The 18,044-nt window shown below is 43.4% G+C and overlaps 5 protein-coding genes across 5 annotated transcripts; 4 read left to right on the top strand and 1 right to left on the bottom strand.

The window, feature by feature from the left end:
* Positions 1-1,552: 1,552 nt before the first annotated feature.
* gpatch4 (G patch domain containing 4) lies at positions 1,553-3,105 on the bottom strand. The gene is made up of 2 exons (XM_079578005.1): positions 2,899-3,105; positions 1,553-2,419 (listed from the first exon to the last, which is right to left on the bottom strand). The coding sequence occupies exons 1-2, from the start codon at positions 2,975-2,977 to the stop codon at positions 1,581-1,583; spliced, it is 918 nt and encodes a 305-aa protein (XP_079434131.1). The 5' UTR covers positions 2,978-3,105; the 3' UTR covers positions 1,553-1,580.
* Positions 3,106-10,000: 6,895 nt separating this feature from the next.
* Positions 10,001-10,363, top strand: LOC306979206 (histone H4; the record flags this gene model as incomplete). The annotated part of the gene is made up of 1 exon (XM_079578061.1): positions 10,001-10,363. One exon carries the CDS (start codon positions 10,001-10,003, stop codon positions 10,310-10,312), a length of 312 nt encoding a protein of 103 aa, XP_079434187.1. The 3' UTR covers positions 10,313-10,363.
* A 1,370-nt stretch (positions 10,364-11,733) lies between these two features.
* On the top strand, positions 11,734-12,141 carry LOC306979195 (histone H2B). The gene has a single exon (XM_079578050.1). It carries the CDS (start codon positions 11,748-11,750, stop codon positions 12,120-12,122), a length of 375 nt encoding a protein of 124 aa, XP_079434176.1. The 5' UTR covers positions 11,734-11,747; the 3' UTR covers positions 12,123-12,141.
* Positions 12,142-13,927: 1,786 nt separating this feature from the next.
* LOC306979180 (histone H2A) lies at positions 13,928-14,337 on the top strand. Its single transcript, XM_079578035.1, has one exon. The coding sequence runs from the start codon at positions 13,947-13,949 to the stop codon at positions 14,322-14,324; it is 378 nt and encodes a 125-aa protein (XP_079434161.1). The 5' UTR covers positions 13,928-13,946; the 3' UTR covers positions 14,325-14,337.
* A 1,714-nt stretch (positions 14,338-16,051) lies between these two features.
* On the top strand, positions 16,052-16,475 carry LOC306979176 (histone H3.2; the record flags this gene model as incomplete). Its single annotated transcript, XM_079578031.1, has 1 exon — positions 16,052-16,475. Exon 1 carries the CDS (start codon positions 16,065-16,067, stop codon positions 16,473-16,475), a length of 411 nt encoding a protein of 136 aa, XP_079434157.1. The 5' UTR covers positions 16,052-16,064.
* Between the last annotated feature and the right edge of the window lie 1,569 nt (positions 16,476-18,044).

Below are 18,044 nucleotides of genomic sequence, written 5' to 3'. Positions count from 1 at the left end.
CCATACGAACACAATGTGTGTAACATTTTGTACAAATGTTTTACTGTTTTCACTCAATAACCACCAAAGCAAAAGGTGGCTCATCTCACCCCACTCCTACTTTTTACTTGCACTTGAGTAAAAAAAAAAAAAAAGTAACATCACACTGTATGTTGAAGGTGGAACCACTGTCTCAAAGTATGACCAAGAAGAAAACATAATAAACCTTCATAAATTACACATTTCTTTTTAATGAGTAGCATGACTTCAGTTTTTTCCAAAATTCATTTAGTGCTCAAGGCTTCGTTTTACATGTTTATTCAACAATTTCATCTCGGTCCAGAAGACAATTACACCATTTGATGTCATTTCATAGATCATGCATCAAAATCCAGCCCTCTTTAAATAGTCCTTATAAGAGTCTCTGAATGGTAGAGCTGCAATATTCAACTGCGATCATATCTGAATCTGTCGTTGAAGGCTCCTTCCATGTAAATGCACACTTTGATCTTAATATTGATTTTAATTTGACCATATTACAATATTCCGTCCTCGTCCAAAAAACACACCGGGACTAGTTTTTACCCTGAATCACGCATTTCTGAGAAATCCAATTCACTTTGATCGTTTATAAGCCACAATTATGCAGGCGGTGAATAGGGAAGTGCTCTTTTAGAGAAATCAATTTGCTGTATTTTACTGAACAAAAAATTGAGCACCTTCCGCAGTACACGCGGACATAGAATATGTAGATATTTGTGAATGGCGTGGCAAAAATGCCATTGCAGCAGTATGTTATAGTTACTTCCTGGATAACTCAGGCTCGCTAGCAGAAAATTAGCATTGTAAAGGGTGCCTTTTGTCTTTTTATACTCCGACATTGACTTCTTAACCCCCTTTAACCGAGCACATTTTCTCCTGTTTTACCCATATCTAAAAGCTTCTCTACTGGAGAGCAACAGTGTAATGCCATATTAGAAACAAAACTGATTGTAACTTTTTTTTGTCACATTTCTGTTTTTTGCGTTTTTATTGCTTTTCTGGCACGTTTTTTGGCTCATTTGTTGCTGCTTTGATGTTTTTTGTTTTCTTTTGTTATTTCTTTTCTATTATCACTTTTTTTATTTTGTTATTGTTGCTTTTCCGACATGTTTTAGTCACTTTTCCGTCGCTCTTTTGTCACTTTCTTTTTGTTGTGTTGTCATCCTCGTTTTCGTTGCTATTTTGACACTTTTTTCAAAAAGCCAAACTGGGGAAAATGTGCTTGGTTTAGGTGGGGGTTAAGAGGTTAAAGGAACAGGCCACCTTTTTCCCATACTGAGATATGTTCTTACCTGAGCTTAGACGAGTTGATGCGTACCTGTCTGGTCTTTGTGCGTGCCCTGTTGATGTAGTTAGCATTTGGCCTCTCCCAGTGTATTCCTGTAGCTCCAAACGGGGTGAAGTTAGAAGCAACCAAGCTCTTCCATCGGCACAAAGACCAGACAGGTACGTATCAACTCATCTAAGCTCAGGTAAGAACATATGGAAAAAACGGTGGCCTGTTTCTTCAAGATGTTAAGGGAGACCAGCTATAAATCGATATTTTCACTCTGCTCTAGTTACTCCCTGGACTTCTTTTTCTTCTTCTTCTTCTTTGGCGGTGGCATCTCCTGTTCCTCTTGTTCTTCTAAAGCCTCATTCGACTCCACTTTAACCCCCTCCTCTACACAGTCCTTCTTTTTCTTCTTTTTCCGCTTTACGTTCGCCTCCTCCGTGTGCACATTCTCAGCTTCACCCAAACACACGTCACTTTCAAACGCTTCGCAGTCTTTGCTTTTCTTCTTCTTCTTCTTCTTCTTCGCCTGAACAGCTTCTCCATTGTCTCGGCTCGCTGCGATCTTCCCGCCGTCTTTTCCTGACTCCGTCTGTTTACCGTATTTGGCCATGAACTCCGCTTCCTGCTGCTCCAGCCGGGCCAGCTTGGCGCTCATCTTGAGCCCGTGCCGCGCCCCTTTGTGCGCCGTCCGCCCTCCGCACGCCTTCACAAGCTGTGCGTCCGATAGCTTGGTCGTGGAGGACAAATCCAGCTTTGCATCGTCCTCGTCCGAGCTGCTGCTGCTGTCGCTACTGGAAACGCTCCCCCTGGCTTGCTCCTGCCCGGAGAGCAGCGTGGCCGACTTGACGAAGGCGCCGTAGAGTTTGTCTTTTGCCAAACTGGCCTTAAGTGGTTTCTTGTTGGAGATGCTGCAGTCGTCGTCCGCGTTGTTCTTCCGGAGTGTAGTGCCGCTGCTGCCCTCCGACTGCACCTCCAGACTGCTGGAGGTTTTGTTGAAGATGTGGTCCCACCAGTGGAAGGTGAACTGGTCCCCTTCTTTGTGCCCGATGCCGCCTTTGTCGCATTTGACTTTCACCTTGATGGCCTCGGATATGCCGTTCTCCTCTCGCCCGAGTCCCTTACCTGTTAAGACACAAAGGAGAATAAAAGTCTGTCTGCGTTTGGCAGTCTGTGTGTGTGCGTGCGTGCGTGTTCTATCTCGTTTGACAACTCAGGACCAAATGGAGGCACTATATATAGGGCTGGGTACTGGGTGAGGTACTACTGTGGTATCGGAAAAAAGAAGTATTGAAAGCATGAACCAAAATATATATAAAATCTTCAAGTTTTGATGCTGTTTGTCATCAAAATGTAAAAAGGAAAAAAAGTGAACCAAGTTGAGAGAAAAAAAAGTGGGAACATTTGGGAAATATTTGCCTGACCTGCCAGACACTTCTCCTTTCTGTTCAAAAGAACCGTCTGGACAGGTCCTCGCATTTCATCATTTCACGATTTTACCCACATGGGTCCAGTCACGCTCTTCTCTCATGTGTCCGATCATTTCTTTGTATCATCGTGACTTTAGTTTAGCGGTTGTGATCGTAAACAGAGCTCCTCCTCACCGTGCTCCCAGCCGTGGCGCAGCATCTGGCGCTCAGCAAACTGTAAACCGCGGCTCTTTCCGGGTCCAGACTCCGCCATGGTCAGGCAGTGGCAGCGACTACAACATCCACGGGGAGGGAAACGTCAAAACACGACAAAACACGAAAACTGAACGGGTTTCACGCATAGATGAAGCCGGTGAAACACATGCGGCACCGCTCGTGTTGTTGCGTCCACTAATGATTACGTCACTTCCGGCGCGACTGAGACTTCTTCGGTGGAGTCATGGATCTATTATAAACATTGCTGTGCATTACTGCCACCGACTGGATTGTGTTTACAATAATGGCGTTCAAAACAAATAGTGTTGAAAAATAGTCCCCAACCCCCTTCAAACCCAACGCAGCACTGTCGCATTTAAATATCAAATTTGGGACAACCATTTTTTTTGTTTCCCCTGTTGAGTCTTAGGCTGCGTCCGAAACCATCAAATTGTAGCCTCTAAGCACCAACACTAACAACTAATCCTTAACCTTTCATGGGGTCAACTGTTAGATCTCTATGCAGTTAGTGAACTTGAGCTAGGGCCTTTCCGAAACCATTCCCTCCTCACTTCCCCTACACCCTTCCACTCAGGCCTCAGTGAGGGCACCTTCTGAGGTTCACTCAACAGAGGAATTCCAGCTGTGACTTTCAGACGCTCTCTCCCTCTCCCTCACGAGAGCCCATAATGTTGCTAAAATCACAAAGTTGACTGATCATACTTTTAAAGGAATAGGCCACCGTTTTTACATACTAAGATATGTTCTTACCTCACTTTAGACGTGTTAATATATCCCCGTCTGGTCTTTGTCCGTGCGCTCTGTCACGCAAACGGAGCACACACGCAACCTCTCCCACATGTCACATAGCTCCGAAAAAGCTCACGATAGAAGCTACCAAGCTCTTCCACGTGTTCCCTATTTAAATAAAGTTACGTGAAGTGTTTTCATGCGAAGTATATTTACCCAGAAATGTAGCATGTCGATTTTATAAGCAAATAAAAAGGGGGACTATATTGTGAGGCGTAATGATACGAGGAGTAAAACGTCCGCGCAGTAACTCCTAAAGAGTTACTGCGCGGACGTTTTACGCGCAGTAACTCGCAGCCTCTCCTGGGAGAGGCTGCGTATGTGCTCCGTTTGCGTGACAGAGCGCGCGGACAAAGACCAGACGGGGATATATTAACTCGACTAAAGTGAGCTAAGAACATATCTTAGTATGTAAAAACGGTGGCCTATTCCTTTAAATGAAAAAAAATTTCCCTGATGAGTTTACAAAGTAATTCCGATTCAAATATGTCGTATTTACATTATATCATTTTGCTTCTTCAAACTCACAAGTGAGAACTTTTCCTCTCATAATAAAATCATATTAAGTCTCACTGTCGCTTTCTTTCTCATCAATAAATGTCTATATGATGATAAAGTTGTTCAAATGAACACTAAAATGCTCCTAAATATGTTGCTTGTGGGACTGCTCTCCGGTGTAACACACACCTGTTAAGTGTGGTGTCGATGCAGACTCGCTGAGAAGGAGCTTTTCTCCCACTTCCCCTCACTGAGGGCTCCGTTTCGGACAGAACTCCACTCCGCGGGCACGAGCAGACTGAGTGTTAGGGAGGAGGGAGCGGTTTCGGAAAAGCCCCTATTTTGCACAATCCGACCATCCTTGCCAAAGGGGAAGGGGAAGTGACATCACAAACAGCTGTTTTTCTTCTTCTTTAAAGTTATTGGTGGAGAGCAGGCCAAACAAAGGTGCATGTCGCCCCCTAGTGTACAGTGTCCAACAACAACAGTGTCCAAACAAAGACATTTAAGGAGAAAAAAAATCCAAATGGGATGGGATGGCACATAGCTCCTAATCACCGGTCAGTTAGCACCAGAGGTCCCTGTGCTAAAGTGGCTGTGATAGTTAGCATTGAGGCTCCTTTTCCTAACTACTTCCTAACTGACAGACCAATTCGGAAGCTTCTTGTCTTGGCGGACGCTGATGCACATTCGGTTTGGCGTAAGATCTGCTCGTTTCAGAAGGAGCCTTTCAAAAAAGTATTGTGCAAAGTTCTGTGTGTCATGCCTATTGAACAATTTAGCATAGAGTTGTATTGCTTTTTTCTAGTTTACATTGCTGTTTTAGAGTATATCTATTTCTTTATGTGACTCTGATAGATATTAAATTGAATAATCATATTCAAAGTTGTGTTAGTAATAAGAACGGCTGACATGAGGCAGAGGAGCAGATGCAACTCAAATGTTTTTGTTTTTTTTAAGTGACATCAGGGTGAGTTTAAATAGGTGTAATATTGATGGACTAATATTAAATTAATGAGTGAAGAGAATGTTTTAAACATGTTTCTGACCTTCATGTGATTGACTGTCCTCAACTCTGCACAATGCTGTTTCATTGTACCTTTTGCCAGGGCCTTAACAATGAAGTGGGCTGACTGGGCATTGGCTAAGAGGTCCCAATTTGAAGGGGGGCCCAGAAGTGCGCGGAGCGCACAGAAAAAAGGAGCGCGAAGCGCTCCCCTCCTCTCAAACACTCACTAATGCACTCTGCTTGTCGTGCACGTCCCGTGCACATACATATATAATGCAAAAATCAACATTGTAATTGTACAGAGCCCATAAAAGTCAATGGGTGACAGGTCACTGACGGGCACTTTGTGCCCGTCAGTGATTCAGAGCACACTCGGGTTTGTGCAGATAAAGGCACAATGAGGACGGTTTCAGCCAGACAAATACATCAGATGAATAGAACAGCAGCTACAAAGCAGCAGACAGGTATTTGAAGCTGCTGGTGCCTCTGGAGTCTCCTGAACACCAAGGTGTAGGACCCTCCAGAGGCTGCAGTTGTGCATAAACCTTCTATCCGGCCTCCCCTAAACTGTTCATTGAAGCTGAAGAACAGAAACAGCTGCAGTGGCTCAGAAATACATGAGACTCATTTTCAAACATTCTTGTTCACTGATGAGGCCGTGTAACCCTGGATGGTCAGATGGATGGAGTAGTGGATCGTTGATGAATGGCCACCATGTCCCAAAAAGGCAGTGACGTCAGGAAGGAGGGGGCGGAGTCATGGGGAGAGAGCTGGTCGGCCCCTTTAGGATCCCTGAAGGTGTGAAAATGACCTCTTTCTGACTGACCACTGTCTTCTATGCTACAAAAAGAAGAGCCGTGTTTTCCCAAACAAGATCCTCTTCATGCATGACAACGCACCATGTCCTGCTGTAAAGAATCACTGGCTGCTATGGGCAGAAAAGGAGAGAAACTCATGATGTGGACCCCCTCCTCCCCTGACCTCAGCCCTATTGAGAACCTTTGGAGCCTTTGGGAGGTTATTCTGACATCCTGCAAAGAAATCCAAGCAGAAACTGTCCAAACACTCACAAGTTTAATGGATTTAAGAATTTTGAAGCTGCTCAAAGAAGGTCCTATGGTAAAATATAACTTGGCCTGTTGAGATGTTTTTGATTTAAATAACTTTTGATTTCAGTAAATATGACCTCCTAATGCTACAAATTCAACAAATGACCATTTTCAGTGAATTACAAGCTTTAAAATGTATTGAAACGATGAGTTGCATAATCATTTGGAACAGTGGATTGAGTTTTTTTACTATATTTATTTTTTTAATAAATACTGTTTTCACTGGGAGATTTTTTCAACCACATTTAAATGATCCTCGACCAGTTAAAGACTTTCATTTGAGTTGACAATTTAGGAAATCAGAGAAAAATGTCATTTGCATAATAATTTGGAACGGGGTGTACACATTTTTCTCTGTATAATGCATCAATTAAGAGCAGGGTTCTCAGTATTATTAAAAAAGTTTGTTTTTTTCTGACAAAAACTTGTCTGTCAAATACCGAGAGGGAACATTAGCGCATTCCAAAAATCCTAAAACGTAAAAAACAAACATAAAGGCAGTAGCAATACCGTAAATTTTGATTGAGGGAGACCAAAGGGGGCAGGGCGGTCGGCGAGGGCCGCTAATCGCCACTTGCGGCTATATTTTTACAATTGTTGTCATAATTCAACTGCTCTACTTGTTTATGATCGCCAATCGCTACTTAATATCCGAGCTTCGTACGAGACAGTGTTAAGCTTGGATCACCATTCCAAATCCCTTCCACCTCCATTCCGATCGTCTGTACCGGTGTACCTGCACGGGCTACCGTACACAAGCCTACAAAGGAAGCGCCTGAGGAGGAGGAGGGGAAAGCGGGGTGGCGTTCTGATCAGAGCAAGAGCCTACCTTTACCATTTGACTGTTGTCTTCACCCTGAATTTTTCTGATTCCCATTTGAGCCGAAAAACTGTGGCGCATGTAAAACATGTGCTTTGCTCAGAGACTGCACATCCATTTTTGGATATCTTTCTTGCGACAGTGCCACTCTCCCTGTGTGACCCTTGCAACACGAATGTTGAGCTCACGAGCCCATGTAATTGTAATTATGCTATGATAGAGCTTTGATAGAGTTATGATAGAGCTATGATAGAGTTATGATAGAGCTATGATAGAGTTATGATAGAGCTATGATAGAGTTATGATAGAGCTATGATAGAGTTATGATAGAGTTATGATAGAGTTATGATATAGTTATGATAGAGTTATGACAGAGTTATGATAGAGTTATGATAGAGCTATGATAGAGTTATGATAGAGCTATGATAGAGTTATGATAGAGCTATGATAGAGTTATGATAGAGTTATGATAGAGTTATGATATAGTTATGATAGAGTTATGACAGAGTTATGATAGAGTTATGATAGAGTTATGATAGAGCTATGATAGAGTTATGATAGAGCTATGATAGTGTTATGATAGAGTTATGATAGAGTTATGATAGTGTTATGATAGAGTTATGATAGTGTTATGATAGAGTTATGATAGAGCTATGATAGAGCTATGATAGAGCTATGATAGAGCTATGATAGTGTTATGATAGAGCTATGATAGTGTTATGATAGAGCTATGATAGAGTTATGATAGAGTTATGATAGAGTTAAGATAGAATTATGATAGAGTTATGATAGAGCTATGATAGTGTTATGATAGAGTTATGATAGAGTTATGATAGAGCTATGATAGAGCTATGATAGTTATGATAGAGTTATGATAGAGTTAAGATAGAGTTATGATAGAGCTATGATAGTGTTATGATAGAGTTATGATAGAGCTATGATAGAGTTATGATAGAGCTATGATAGAGTTATGATAGAGTTATGATAGAGTTATGATAGAGTTAAGATAGAGTTATGATAGAGTTAAGATAGAGTTATGATAGAGCTATGATAGTGTTATGATAGAGTTATGATAGAGCTATGATAGAGTTATGATAGAGCTATGATAGAGTTATGATAGAGTTATGATAGAGTTATGATAGAGTTAAGATAGAGTTATGATAGTGTTATGATAGAGTTATGATAGAGCTATGATAGAGTTATGATAGAGTTATGATAGAGTTAAGATAGAATTATGATAGAGTTATGATAGAGCTATGATAGTGTTATGATAGAGTTATGATAGAGCTATGATAGAGCTATGATAGTTATGATAGAGTTATGATAGAGTTAAGATAGAGTTATGATAGAGCTATGATAGTGTTATGATAGAGTTATGATAGAGTTATGATAGAGTTATGATAGAGTTAAGATAGAGTTATGATAGTGTTATGATAGAGTTATGATAGAGCTATGATAGAGTTATGATAGAGTTATGATAGAGTTAAGATAGAATTATGATAGAGTTATGATAGAGCTATGATAGTGTTATGATAGAGTTATGATAGAGTTATGATAGAGCTATGATAGAGCTATGATAGTTATGATAGAGTTATGATAGAGTTAAGATAGAGTTATGATAGAGCTATGATAGTGTTATGATAGAGTTATGATAGAGCTATGATAGAGTTATGATAGAGCTATGATAGAGTTATGATAGAGTTATGATAGAGTTATGATAGAGTTAAGATAGAGTTATGATAGTGTTATGATAGAGTTATGATAGAGCTATGATAGAGTTATGATAGAGTTATGATAGAGTTAAGATAGAGTTATGATAGAGTTATGATAGAGTTAAGATATAGTTATGATAGAGCTATGATAGAGTTATGATAGAGTTATGATAGAGTTATGATAGAGTTAAGATAGAGTTATGATAGAGTTATGATAGAGTTATGATATAGTTATGAAGTTCTGAATCACCATAGACTTAAGTTTAGCTTTACATTATCGTCAACAAAATGATCCAAGCAAAGGTAAACCCCTTTATGATGGTACCACTCTTTTTTTGACTTATTGACCACAACGGGTCCAACACACCATATGCAGCACTGGCGCCCCCAGGAGCCAGCTAGCTATCCTTTTCTATTTACTTTTTATACAAATGACTGTCTGTACAGTACATTCTCACATTCCTTACAACGCAGCCTTACTCAGATTGCTGACAAAAAATCCAACTCAAGCATCCACAGAGCTGCTGCTAGAAGAACAAACTGCGGATCACACAAGTTTTGTGTGAATCTGTGGGAGGGATGGGTTTGGAACTCTGAGAGGAGCAGGATCCTTTAGATTCAAAAAAGTCTGGATTGCAATGTTAGAGGTGCCCATGGGGCAGACTGATGGAGATGTGGCAGTCATTCTGCGCCGATGGCTTCATGGTCTCCACAAATCTTTCTTAACACAATGCCAATTCTCTCCACAGTGCACTTTATGGAACAACGTCCTGTTGTTTCCTTCACAGTTGTAAGAAACACTTGGGATAAAGATCAATATCTAATGGAGCCAATATCCACATCCAAGTGAGAGATTTATGAGACAGAGATCAAAGTGCCACAGGCAAAACATTCTCCCTCTGGCTCTCAGGAAGATAAAGGATATATTGCCTTATGGATCCACTCAAACAGCCTTCTTTCACCCTGCACTCATCATTACAGCACATGAGTGGTGATGTTGCTTCATGTGTCCACTCGGTGGCGCTGGCGCGCACACGTCTTCCTTCAGGTTCTCAGTCGGTGAATATAGTCAGAGTGTGTAGAGCCTCAGGGTACATCGTCCTGAAACGACAGTAGAATAAACATGTCTGGCAGAGGTAAGGGAGGCAAAGGTCTGGGTAAAGGAGGCGCTAAGCGTCACCGTAAAGTGCTCCGTGACAACATCCAGGGCATCACCAAGCCCGCTATCCGCCGTCTGGCTCGTCGCGGCGGAGTCAAGCGTATCTCCGGTCTGATCTACGAGGAGACCCGCGGGGTGCTCAAGGTTTTCCTGGAGAACGTGATCCGTGACGCCGTGACGTACACCGAGCACGCCAAGAGGAAGACCGTGACCGCCATGGACGTGGTGTACGCCCTGAAGAGACAGGGCCGCACTCTGTACGGCTTTGGAGGTTAACTCTTCATCTGAGAGAAAAAACGGCCCTTTTTAGGGCCCCCACTTCCTAAGAGAGGAACTTCTCATTTAATTATAAAGACGCGTATAAATAACGGGCGTAAGTCTGTCCAGTAACCGTCCGATATCTAGATTCTGTTTGTTTGCACTTTTACCAGCGCGTCTGATCCTCTCCGTGCCTCTGTATTTCACTGAATGGAGCCCTGATGCTGCTCCAGAGTAGATTGTAGGCGATTTTACAGGAAATATTAGCACTCTAATATACACAAGATCTGACTCCAAAAGATCAATTTAAACACATTTAAACAGTTAAGTTTAAATATTAAAGTATCAAAAAGGTCTCGCCAGCGTGTTCGTTGATCCCAAGGTCCAAGAAGAAACCACCAAAATTCAGTAGCTTTAGTCAAAGAAGATTTATTCCCTATAACAATTACAATTCTAAACACAAATTCTCCGAGCGCTAAAGTCCCTACACTAACACACACACACACGGTGCTCGAGCGGGACAGTCCCGGGAAAAGTATCGTCTAACTGCGCTCTTACAATATATATTATCAAAAATGTGACGTTCACGAAGAGATAGGAGATGAGTTGAGCTTAGGCCAAGGTCACCAAGCTTTTCTCTCAGTAGTTTTCCACTACAAGTGTCTTCCTGATGCTTTATTTGGAGTTATTTTTGCCCAGACTGGTGAGGGCACCTGGACATAGATATGAGCAAAAGAATGCAAGAGCGAGAAATGGGGTATTGTTACAGCAATGTGCGTGTGAAAAGATTGGTTTTCCACTGAAACTTAAAGCACATAGATTAAACTCATAAAAAACATTCAATAGCATTATAAAATATAACATTAACATCAATTTCCCACAATATCATATAAAACATGGACTCCTTTATCTTCCTGAACTTAGTTCCCACAGTGTGAAGATGCTGTGCAGCAGAAAGAACATTTTAGAATGGAGCAAATGTCTCTAAAAGAGCGTTTTGGATTCTCTTCGCTGATGTTTTAATATTACTATGAACCGCAGTCAAAGAGCATTTGTTCTTAAACGATGTCAGAACAGTCAGACATAATGATGTAGGCAGAATGACATGGTCCTGCAGAGAAACAAAAAGCCATGAATAGATGCATGACTCACTCGGTGTTTATTAATCGTCACTTCGTGCCTCCTGAACCAGACTTTGTTTCATGTTTACAAGAAAGACAATGTTAAAAGGTTTGAACAGACCAAACTCTTATTTTCCCTCCAAAAGTCCTTGGTGAAAAATATCCCCCCTCCCCCTTTCTCTTCCCCCTCCCCCTCTCTCCCCTCTCTCAGCCCAGAGCGGCTCCTCCAATCCCAGCTCAGACCCGGCACAGCGGAGTCTGCAGAGTCCAGAATAAAAGCCGCGGCTGCGCCTCTGTCCCTCAGTCACTCCGCTGATCCTGAGCAGAGAAACATGCCTGAACCAGCCAAGTCCGCGCCCAAGAAGGGCTCCAAGAAAGCCGTGACCAAGACCGCCGGGAAAGGCGGCAAGAAGAGGAGAAAGTCCAGGAAGGAGAGCTACGCCATCTACGTGTACAAGGTGCTGAAGCAGGTCCACCCCGACACCGGCATCTCCTCAAAGGCCATGAGCATCATGAACTCCTTTGTCAACGACATCTTTGAGCGCATCGGAGGAGAGGCCTCCCGCCTGGCGCACTACAACAAGCGCTCCACCATCACCTCCAGGGAGATCCAGACCGCCGTGCGCCTCCTGCTGCCCGGAGAGCTGGCCAAGCACGCCGTGTCCGAGGGCACCAAGGCCGTGACCAAGTACACCAGCTCCAAGTAAACTGTCCGTCCTCTGACCACACAACGGCTCTTTTAAGAGCCTCACACTTCAATAAACGAGCTGTGCTTCTGAATATGAAAACCGTATATTATTATTATTATTAATGAGTGATTTAAAACGGCCAGCTCTCTTGGCTCCCAAATGGCTTTGTCACATCCAGTTTCTATTTGATTCTACTGCTTCCTGCACAAAACGACTCTAATAAAGACTTGAGACATAGTTTGATTGCTGTAATGTGATATTGGTTGATAGTGGTCTGTGTTGTCTTCAGGGCATTTGAGGTGCTGATGTTTATTACAGCAGCACAAACAAAGCTGGCCTTTCGCTTTATTCACAGTCCAAATCCTTAGTGCTTCTCCACAGTCCCTCTCCTGCCCCTCAGCCTGGACCCCTGGAGTACTGCTCTGGTGCTTTTACAATGCACTCTTCCCCATGAAGAAAAGGCCGCATTCTTTACTTTTCCCTCCACAGACCCAGCTTAACTATCTCACCATAAAACCGAAAAGAAGAAGCGGATCTTTTTCAGATAAGAAGTGGCTAAAGGCCAGAGAAGCGCTGACTACATGTATGGATTAGATTAAGTTTCTCGATTTTGTGTAAGCAGCAGGTTCACTCCTTTTTCTCGTCCTCTTTTGGTCCATGTGGAGATTGATAAACATGCAACCTTAAGAAAAAGGCAAACGGCGCATGGGTGAGATTCATCGTTCATTAAAAAGACCCATCACGTTCCAGTCTACAGTGACTCTCCACGTGCCCAAGAAAACAACAATCTAAAGTCCACCTCGGTCTGTCTCAGGAGCTGAAATAATAGAACAGGTCTGTCCAGTGTGTGCACCAGGCTGTCACTGTCCAAGGTGCTGATTTGAATACTTCTACTCAGTGTCTCAATGTCCTTTTGACACAATACACTTGATACGATGAAAACGAAGTCGGATTCGGTTTGTAAAATGTAAACCAAGTAAACTGTTAAAAACACAACAGTAGTCGATGCAGTAGTTTGTTCCAACACGCGCACGTGCTGCTTGTTGTCAACATCGCTATAAGTTTATAGCTTATTTTGATCTAAACTCTATGTTACATGTGTTTTATGTTTAATGTTGCACGTCTCACCAATAAAACAATCCTAGTTTACAAGTTACAAGCAATGGCAATAAAACAGATTCTGATTCATTCTTTCTCTCAGGACAGCGTTTAACTTACACAGCACTTTGGTTCATGTTTGTGCGTAAAAAGGAGCTTTTGCAAATGCAACGCGATGTTTATGAACGACGAGGATTGCGGAGAAGAGAGAGAGAGGTATGTGTGCACCGCTGCTGCGTGCGTGCGCGTGCCTCTCACACCTGGGACTGCGCGGAGGCCCTGCCCCCGCGGGCATTAAATCAATCATTATTTACGTGGAGTTTGTTTTTTGCTCGGCGTCAGTTCAAGTGAATTGCTCGGGTCGGGTCGGGCTTGATTTTTTGGGCCTGACCTTAGCTCTATGACCCAGGGCCAAAGCAGCAAAGCAGCGCATTCACACTGTGTGTGTCACGAATTGAAATCATCAAAAAGAGATTTGATGATTTGAACAGTGACGTGCGTCCTGGAGCTGGGCCTCTGCGACGCACGTGCAGCTCATGAAGAACCTTTTTGACTGATCCATGACAGAGTTTCTCAATAAAAGTCCTAACATGTGGACCACAGAGGAGTGGGCGGGGCCCAGTCTGAGCCTGTCCTCTGATTGGTGCGTCACTGAAAGGCCCGCGCTCCCGCAGATAAAAGGCGCTGCGCCTCGGTCTCAGCTCATTCTTCCTGTGAGTCTTTTCCACAGTAAATCACTTCAAAATGAGCGGCAGAGGGAAAACCGGCGGAAAGGCCCGCGCTAAGGCCAAGTCCCGCTCCTCCAGGGCCGGGCTGCAGTTCCCCGTGGGCCGTGTGCACAGGCTGCTCCGCAAAGGAAACTACGCTCAGCGCGTGGGCGCCGGAGCCCCCGTGTACCTGGCGGCCGTGCTGGAGTATCTGACCGCTGAGATCCTGGAGCTGGCGGGAAACGCAGCTCGTGACAACAAGAAGACCCGTATCATCCCCCGCCACCTGCAGCTGGCCGTGCGCAACGACGAGGAGCTCAACAAACTGCTGGGAGGAGTGACCATCGCTCAGGGAGGAGTGCTGCCCAACATCCAGGCCGTGCTGCTGCCCAAGAAGACCGAGAAGGCCAAGTAAAGTGTCCGAGGCACTGACCTCAACAACGGCTCTTTTAAGAGCCACCCACAGCCTCAGAAAGAGCCGCTTCAGTCCAATCCAATCCAACTTTATTTATGCACTAGTTGGTCAACATAGTTGACCAAAGTGCAGAACACAACAGCAAAAGGTCACAGTAAAAAATTAAGAGCACATAGGTAAAGGGAATACAGGCTAAAAAGATAAAATACAAGAGATTCTTGACTCTAAAGCTAAAGTGAACAGATACGTTTTAAGAGCCGACTTAAAAACAGAAAGTGACTCGGCCTGTCTAAGGTGCGAGGGCAGTGCATTCCACAATGACGGGCCTGCAACTGAAAAGGCACGATCGCCTCTCAGTTTCCTTTGAGACCTTGGGACGACTAACAAAGATTGGTCTCCCGACCTGAGGCTGCGAGCCGGAGTGTAAGGCTGAATAAGGTCGGACAGGTACGAAGGTGCAAGGCCGTGAAGGCATTTAAAAACAAATAGGAGGATTTTAAAGTCAATGCGGCTACGGACAGGGAGCCAATGTAAGGACTTTAAAACAGGCGTTATGTGCTCACACTTTTTAGTGCCAGATAGGAGGCGTGCAGCAGCATTTTGGACAAGTTGAAGTCGGGCTAGGGAAGTCTGGTTTAGCCCAGTGTACAACGCATTACAATAATCCAGGCGACTGGTGATAAAGGCGTGGATTAAAATCTCAAAGTGGTGCCGTCCCTGAGGATCATGTGATGGTTTATCCGACTGTGCGTAATGCGCCTTTACGCATCAGCCACGGTTCCACTCCAGTGTTGGTTTATATTAATAAACCCGTGAATTATCAGGAATCAATTGACAGTAAAAAAATCTCTGTCTACTTGCAACACCAGTGTGCCTTTTATTTAATGCATAGTTTCGGCCAGTGGCGTTTTTTTTTTTAATGAGAAGCCTTAAACCTAGGGTGTGGCCCATGGCAAACGGAGACAGCATCCTATACAACATTATGTACATAAAACAAAGCCAGTACATAGTAAATAAAACAGTACACAGTCAAACACTAAACATATTTGCAATAAACACTTAGTAGCATTTGTTCCAGAACAAGAGACGTATGAGGTAAACCGTTATTTTTGGGTCAGAAATCAATACAACTGTTGTAAGGTGAAAGCATTTCATTTCTGTTTTAAAGAGGTTGGTCTGTTTTCGGTCCTCGGTCCACAGATGGTAATAGGCTACGTAGGTTACATTGGTGCGTAACAAAGGCGCTGCGCCCTGGTCTGTACAATAGGTCAGGATGAATGATGTGTGTGAGTGAATGTATGGTGGTGGTCAGAGGGTCAGACGTGTGCAGTCACGACAGCGCTTCTGTCAGTCTCCCCCAGGGGAAACTGAAGCTACAAACGTAGTTTTGTGACCATGTCTGTGAAAGGCACTATATACATAAAGATCTTCTTACAGATCGTATTGGTTTATATGATCAAGCTTTATTATTATAGAAAACTGATATTTCAGGCTCTTTTTTATGCATTCATTTTCTTATAGAATGATTTTTTTCTCGGTGATTTGTGCATTTACGGTGTGTATAAACAGCTTGCCCAATGTGAGTAAAGCCTTCTCTGAGAAACAGCCCCTCCCCCTCCTCTAAAGTGTCCAATAGAAAGTGAGCGTGTGCTCAGAGGGAGGAGCTCACAGAGGTTTAAAAGCAGCTCCTCTCCGCTCCTCTGCAGTTCTCTTCTCTGTCACAGTCAGGAGTAAATAAACATGGCCAGAACCAAACAAACCGCGCGTAAATCCACCGGAGGAAAAGCCCCCAGGAAGCAGCTGGCCACTAAGGCCGCCCGTAAGAGCGCCCCGGCCACGGGAGGAGTGAAGAAGCCTCATCGCTACAGGCCCGGCACCGTGGCTCTGAGGGAGATCCGCCGCTACCAGAAATCCACCGAGCTGCTGATCCGCAAGCTGCCCTTCCAGCGCCTGGTCCGAGAGATCGCCCAGGACTTCAAGACCGACCTGCGCTTCCAGAGCTCCGCCGTCATGGCTCTGCAGGAGGCCAGCGAGGCTTACCTGGTGGGTCTGTTCGAGGACACCAACCTGTGCGCCATCCACGCCAAGAGAGTCACTATCATGCCCAAAGACATCCAGCTGGCCCGGCGCATCCGCGGAGAGAGAGCTTAGACACAACCGGCTCCTCAGAGGAAACAACGGCTCTTTTCAGAGCCACCACCTCACTAAAGAGCCGCTTCACCCTAATGTGAAACAACTTACACTGACGTGTGCCCTAAAAAGCAACGTTTACTTAAAGCTAGTGATCACTAGTTAACTCAAATAAGAGTAAAAGGAAGCTTGTCTACTGGCTATACTTTATAAGTACTTGAGTAACTTTCCCCCCCCGAATACTGGCCACCTGCACAGATATGGTTAACTTCTGTCTGAAGAGAAACCAGGAGGTTTACAGGAAACACTTTCAGAACCTTGGACAGCGACAGAGCAATATTATTCACATCATTTATCAAAGGGCTCAGTAACTTTAACCACAGGACTTTAGAGCCAGTCTGTACAGTTTTCTACAGTGTTAAGTGGGAGAATATTTGCACTGAATATAAAGTGTTTTTTGTTTTGTTTATTTGGCCGAGACGGTGCCTGTTACTGAACACACAAGGCACATACATGTAAACACGCCTCGCCTTTGTCCACCAATCGCTATCTCAACACGCTCTCACTCAGCATGTTTTTTTTTTCATAATTTAAGGCGAGATGCTGCAGGTGAATAGGGATTTTTTGTTGTTGAGACTTTTACTGTAGATTACTGAGAAAAAAATATTGTGAGTTTTTGTCATTTTGTTTTCTGCCTAAAAATTCTCAAAATTCCACATGTTTTCGGTGAAAAAATCTAAATAATGAATCGACTGAGATCGATTTTAAAATGTATGGTTCTTTTTTGTGACGTTTTGGATTTTGAAATTTCACCCTGTTTTTTTTTTAAATTCAAACTCAATAAATGAGGCTCGGAATTAGATCTTCAAAACTCCCTCTGATAAAAACCTTCAAAAATATTGTTCAGTCCAAGAATTAAACATGTTATTGTGAAGATTACACTTGAAAGCAGTTGTTCCAGTACATCTATAGTATTTCAGGAATTGTGTTTGAATGTTGCTGAAATAAGAATATTTGAAAGTGTAAAATAATCTCTTTGCTCTTAAACAAAAGAGATAAGACATTTTATTGCCCCTATAATATATACAAGAAACAGGGATTTCTCTTTGTAAATGCTCAAACTAACGCTGTTCATTGCAGTAGTTTTATTTTCTTTATTTTTTTGCAGGAGGTAGAGGCCTTTCTTTTCAAACTGAAGGAGATGTTGTGAGCACATCAACATATTTGAACTGGTTTCCCGACACAAATATTTCAAGTTCATGGATCACATGGACTTTCTGCCTGTCCCTGCGCCTCTGTTTGCAGCACGACTTCGCCCAGTGTTGTATGTTACGGCAGGTGCAAAAATAATAAAAAGTAAATTAGGTCAAAAGAGCAAAGCCTTTGTCTGCTCCGTTGTGGCAGCAGCTCCAGGCCGTGACCTCGTGTGTGTTTGCTGCTGCTGCTGAAGTGGCTTCCAAACGCTCAGCTCACTCCTGACAGAGACACTTTGACTTCGTGTCTCTGCAGAGGCGACTTTGGAACAGGAAACGTGTCTTTCCTGAGGCCTGAGCGGCTCTGGGATGATGTGAGGAGGAAATGAGTGGGACT

Source organism: Gobius niger (assembly GCF_951799975.1).
Source record: "Gobius niger genome assembly, chromosome: 19".
Classification (NCBI taxonomy): domain Eukaryota; kingdom Metazoa; phylum Chordata; class Actinopteri; order Gobiiformes; family Gobiidae; genus Gobius; species Gobius niger.
Note: the sequence above shows the minus strand (reverse complement) of the source record. Positions and strands in the feature narration are given on the sequence as shown.

Bases quoted from the DNA above. Each gene is read 5' to 3' on its own strand.
- gpatch4 (XM_079578005.1), bottom strand. From the start codon at position 2,977: ATGGCGGAGTCTGGACCCGGAAAGAGCCGCGGTTTACAGTTTGCTGAG. The intron at 2,420-2,898 runs GTGAGGAGGAGC...GTGTCTTAACAG, and splicing joins GCGCCACGGCTGGGAGCACG to GTAAGGGACTCGGGCGAGAG.
- LOC306979195 (XM_079578050.1), top strand. From the start codon at position 11,748: ATGCCTGAACCAGCCAAGTCCGCGCCCAAGAAGGGCTCCAAGAAAGCC.
- LOC306979180 (XM_079578035.1), top strand. From the start codon at position 13,947: ATGAGCGGCAGAGGGAAAACCGGCGGAAAGGCCCGCGCTAAGGCCAAG.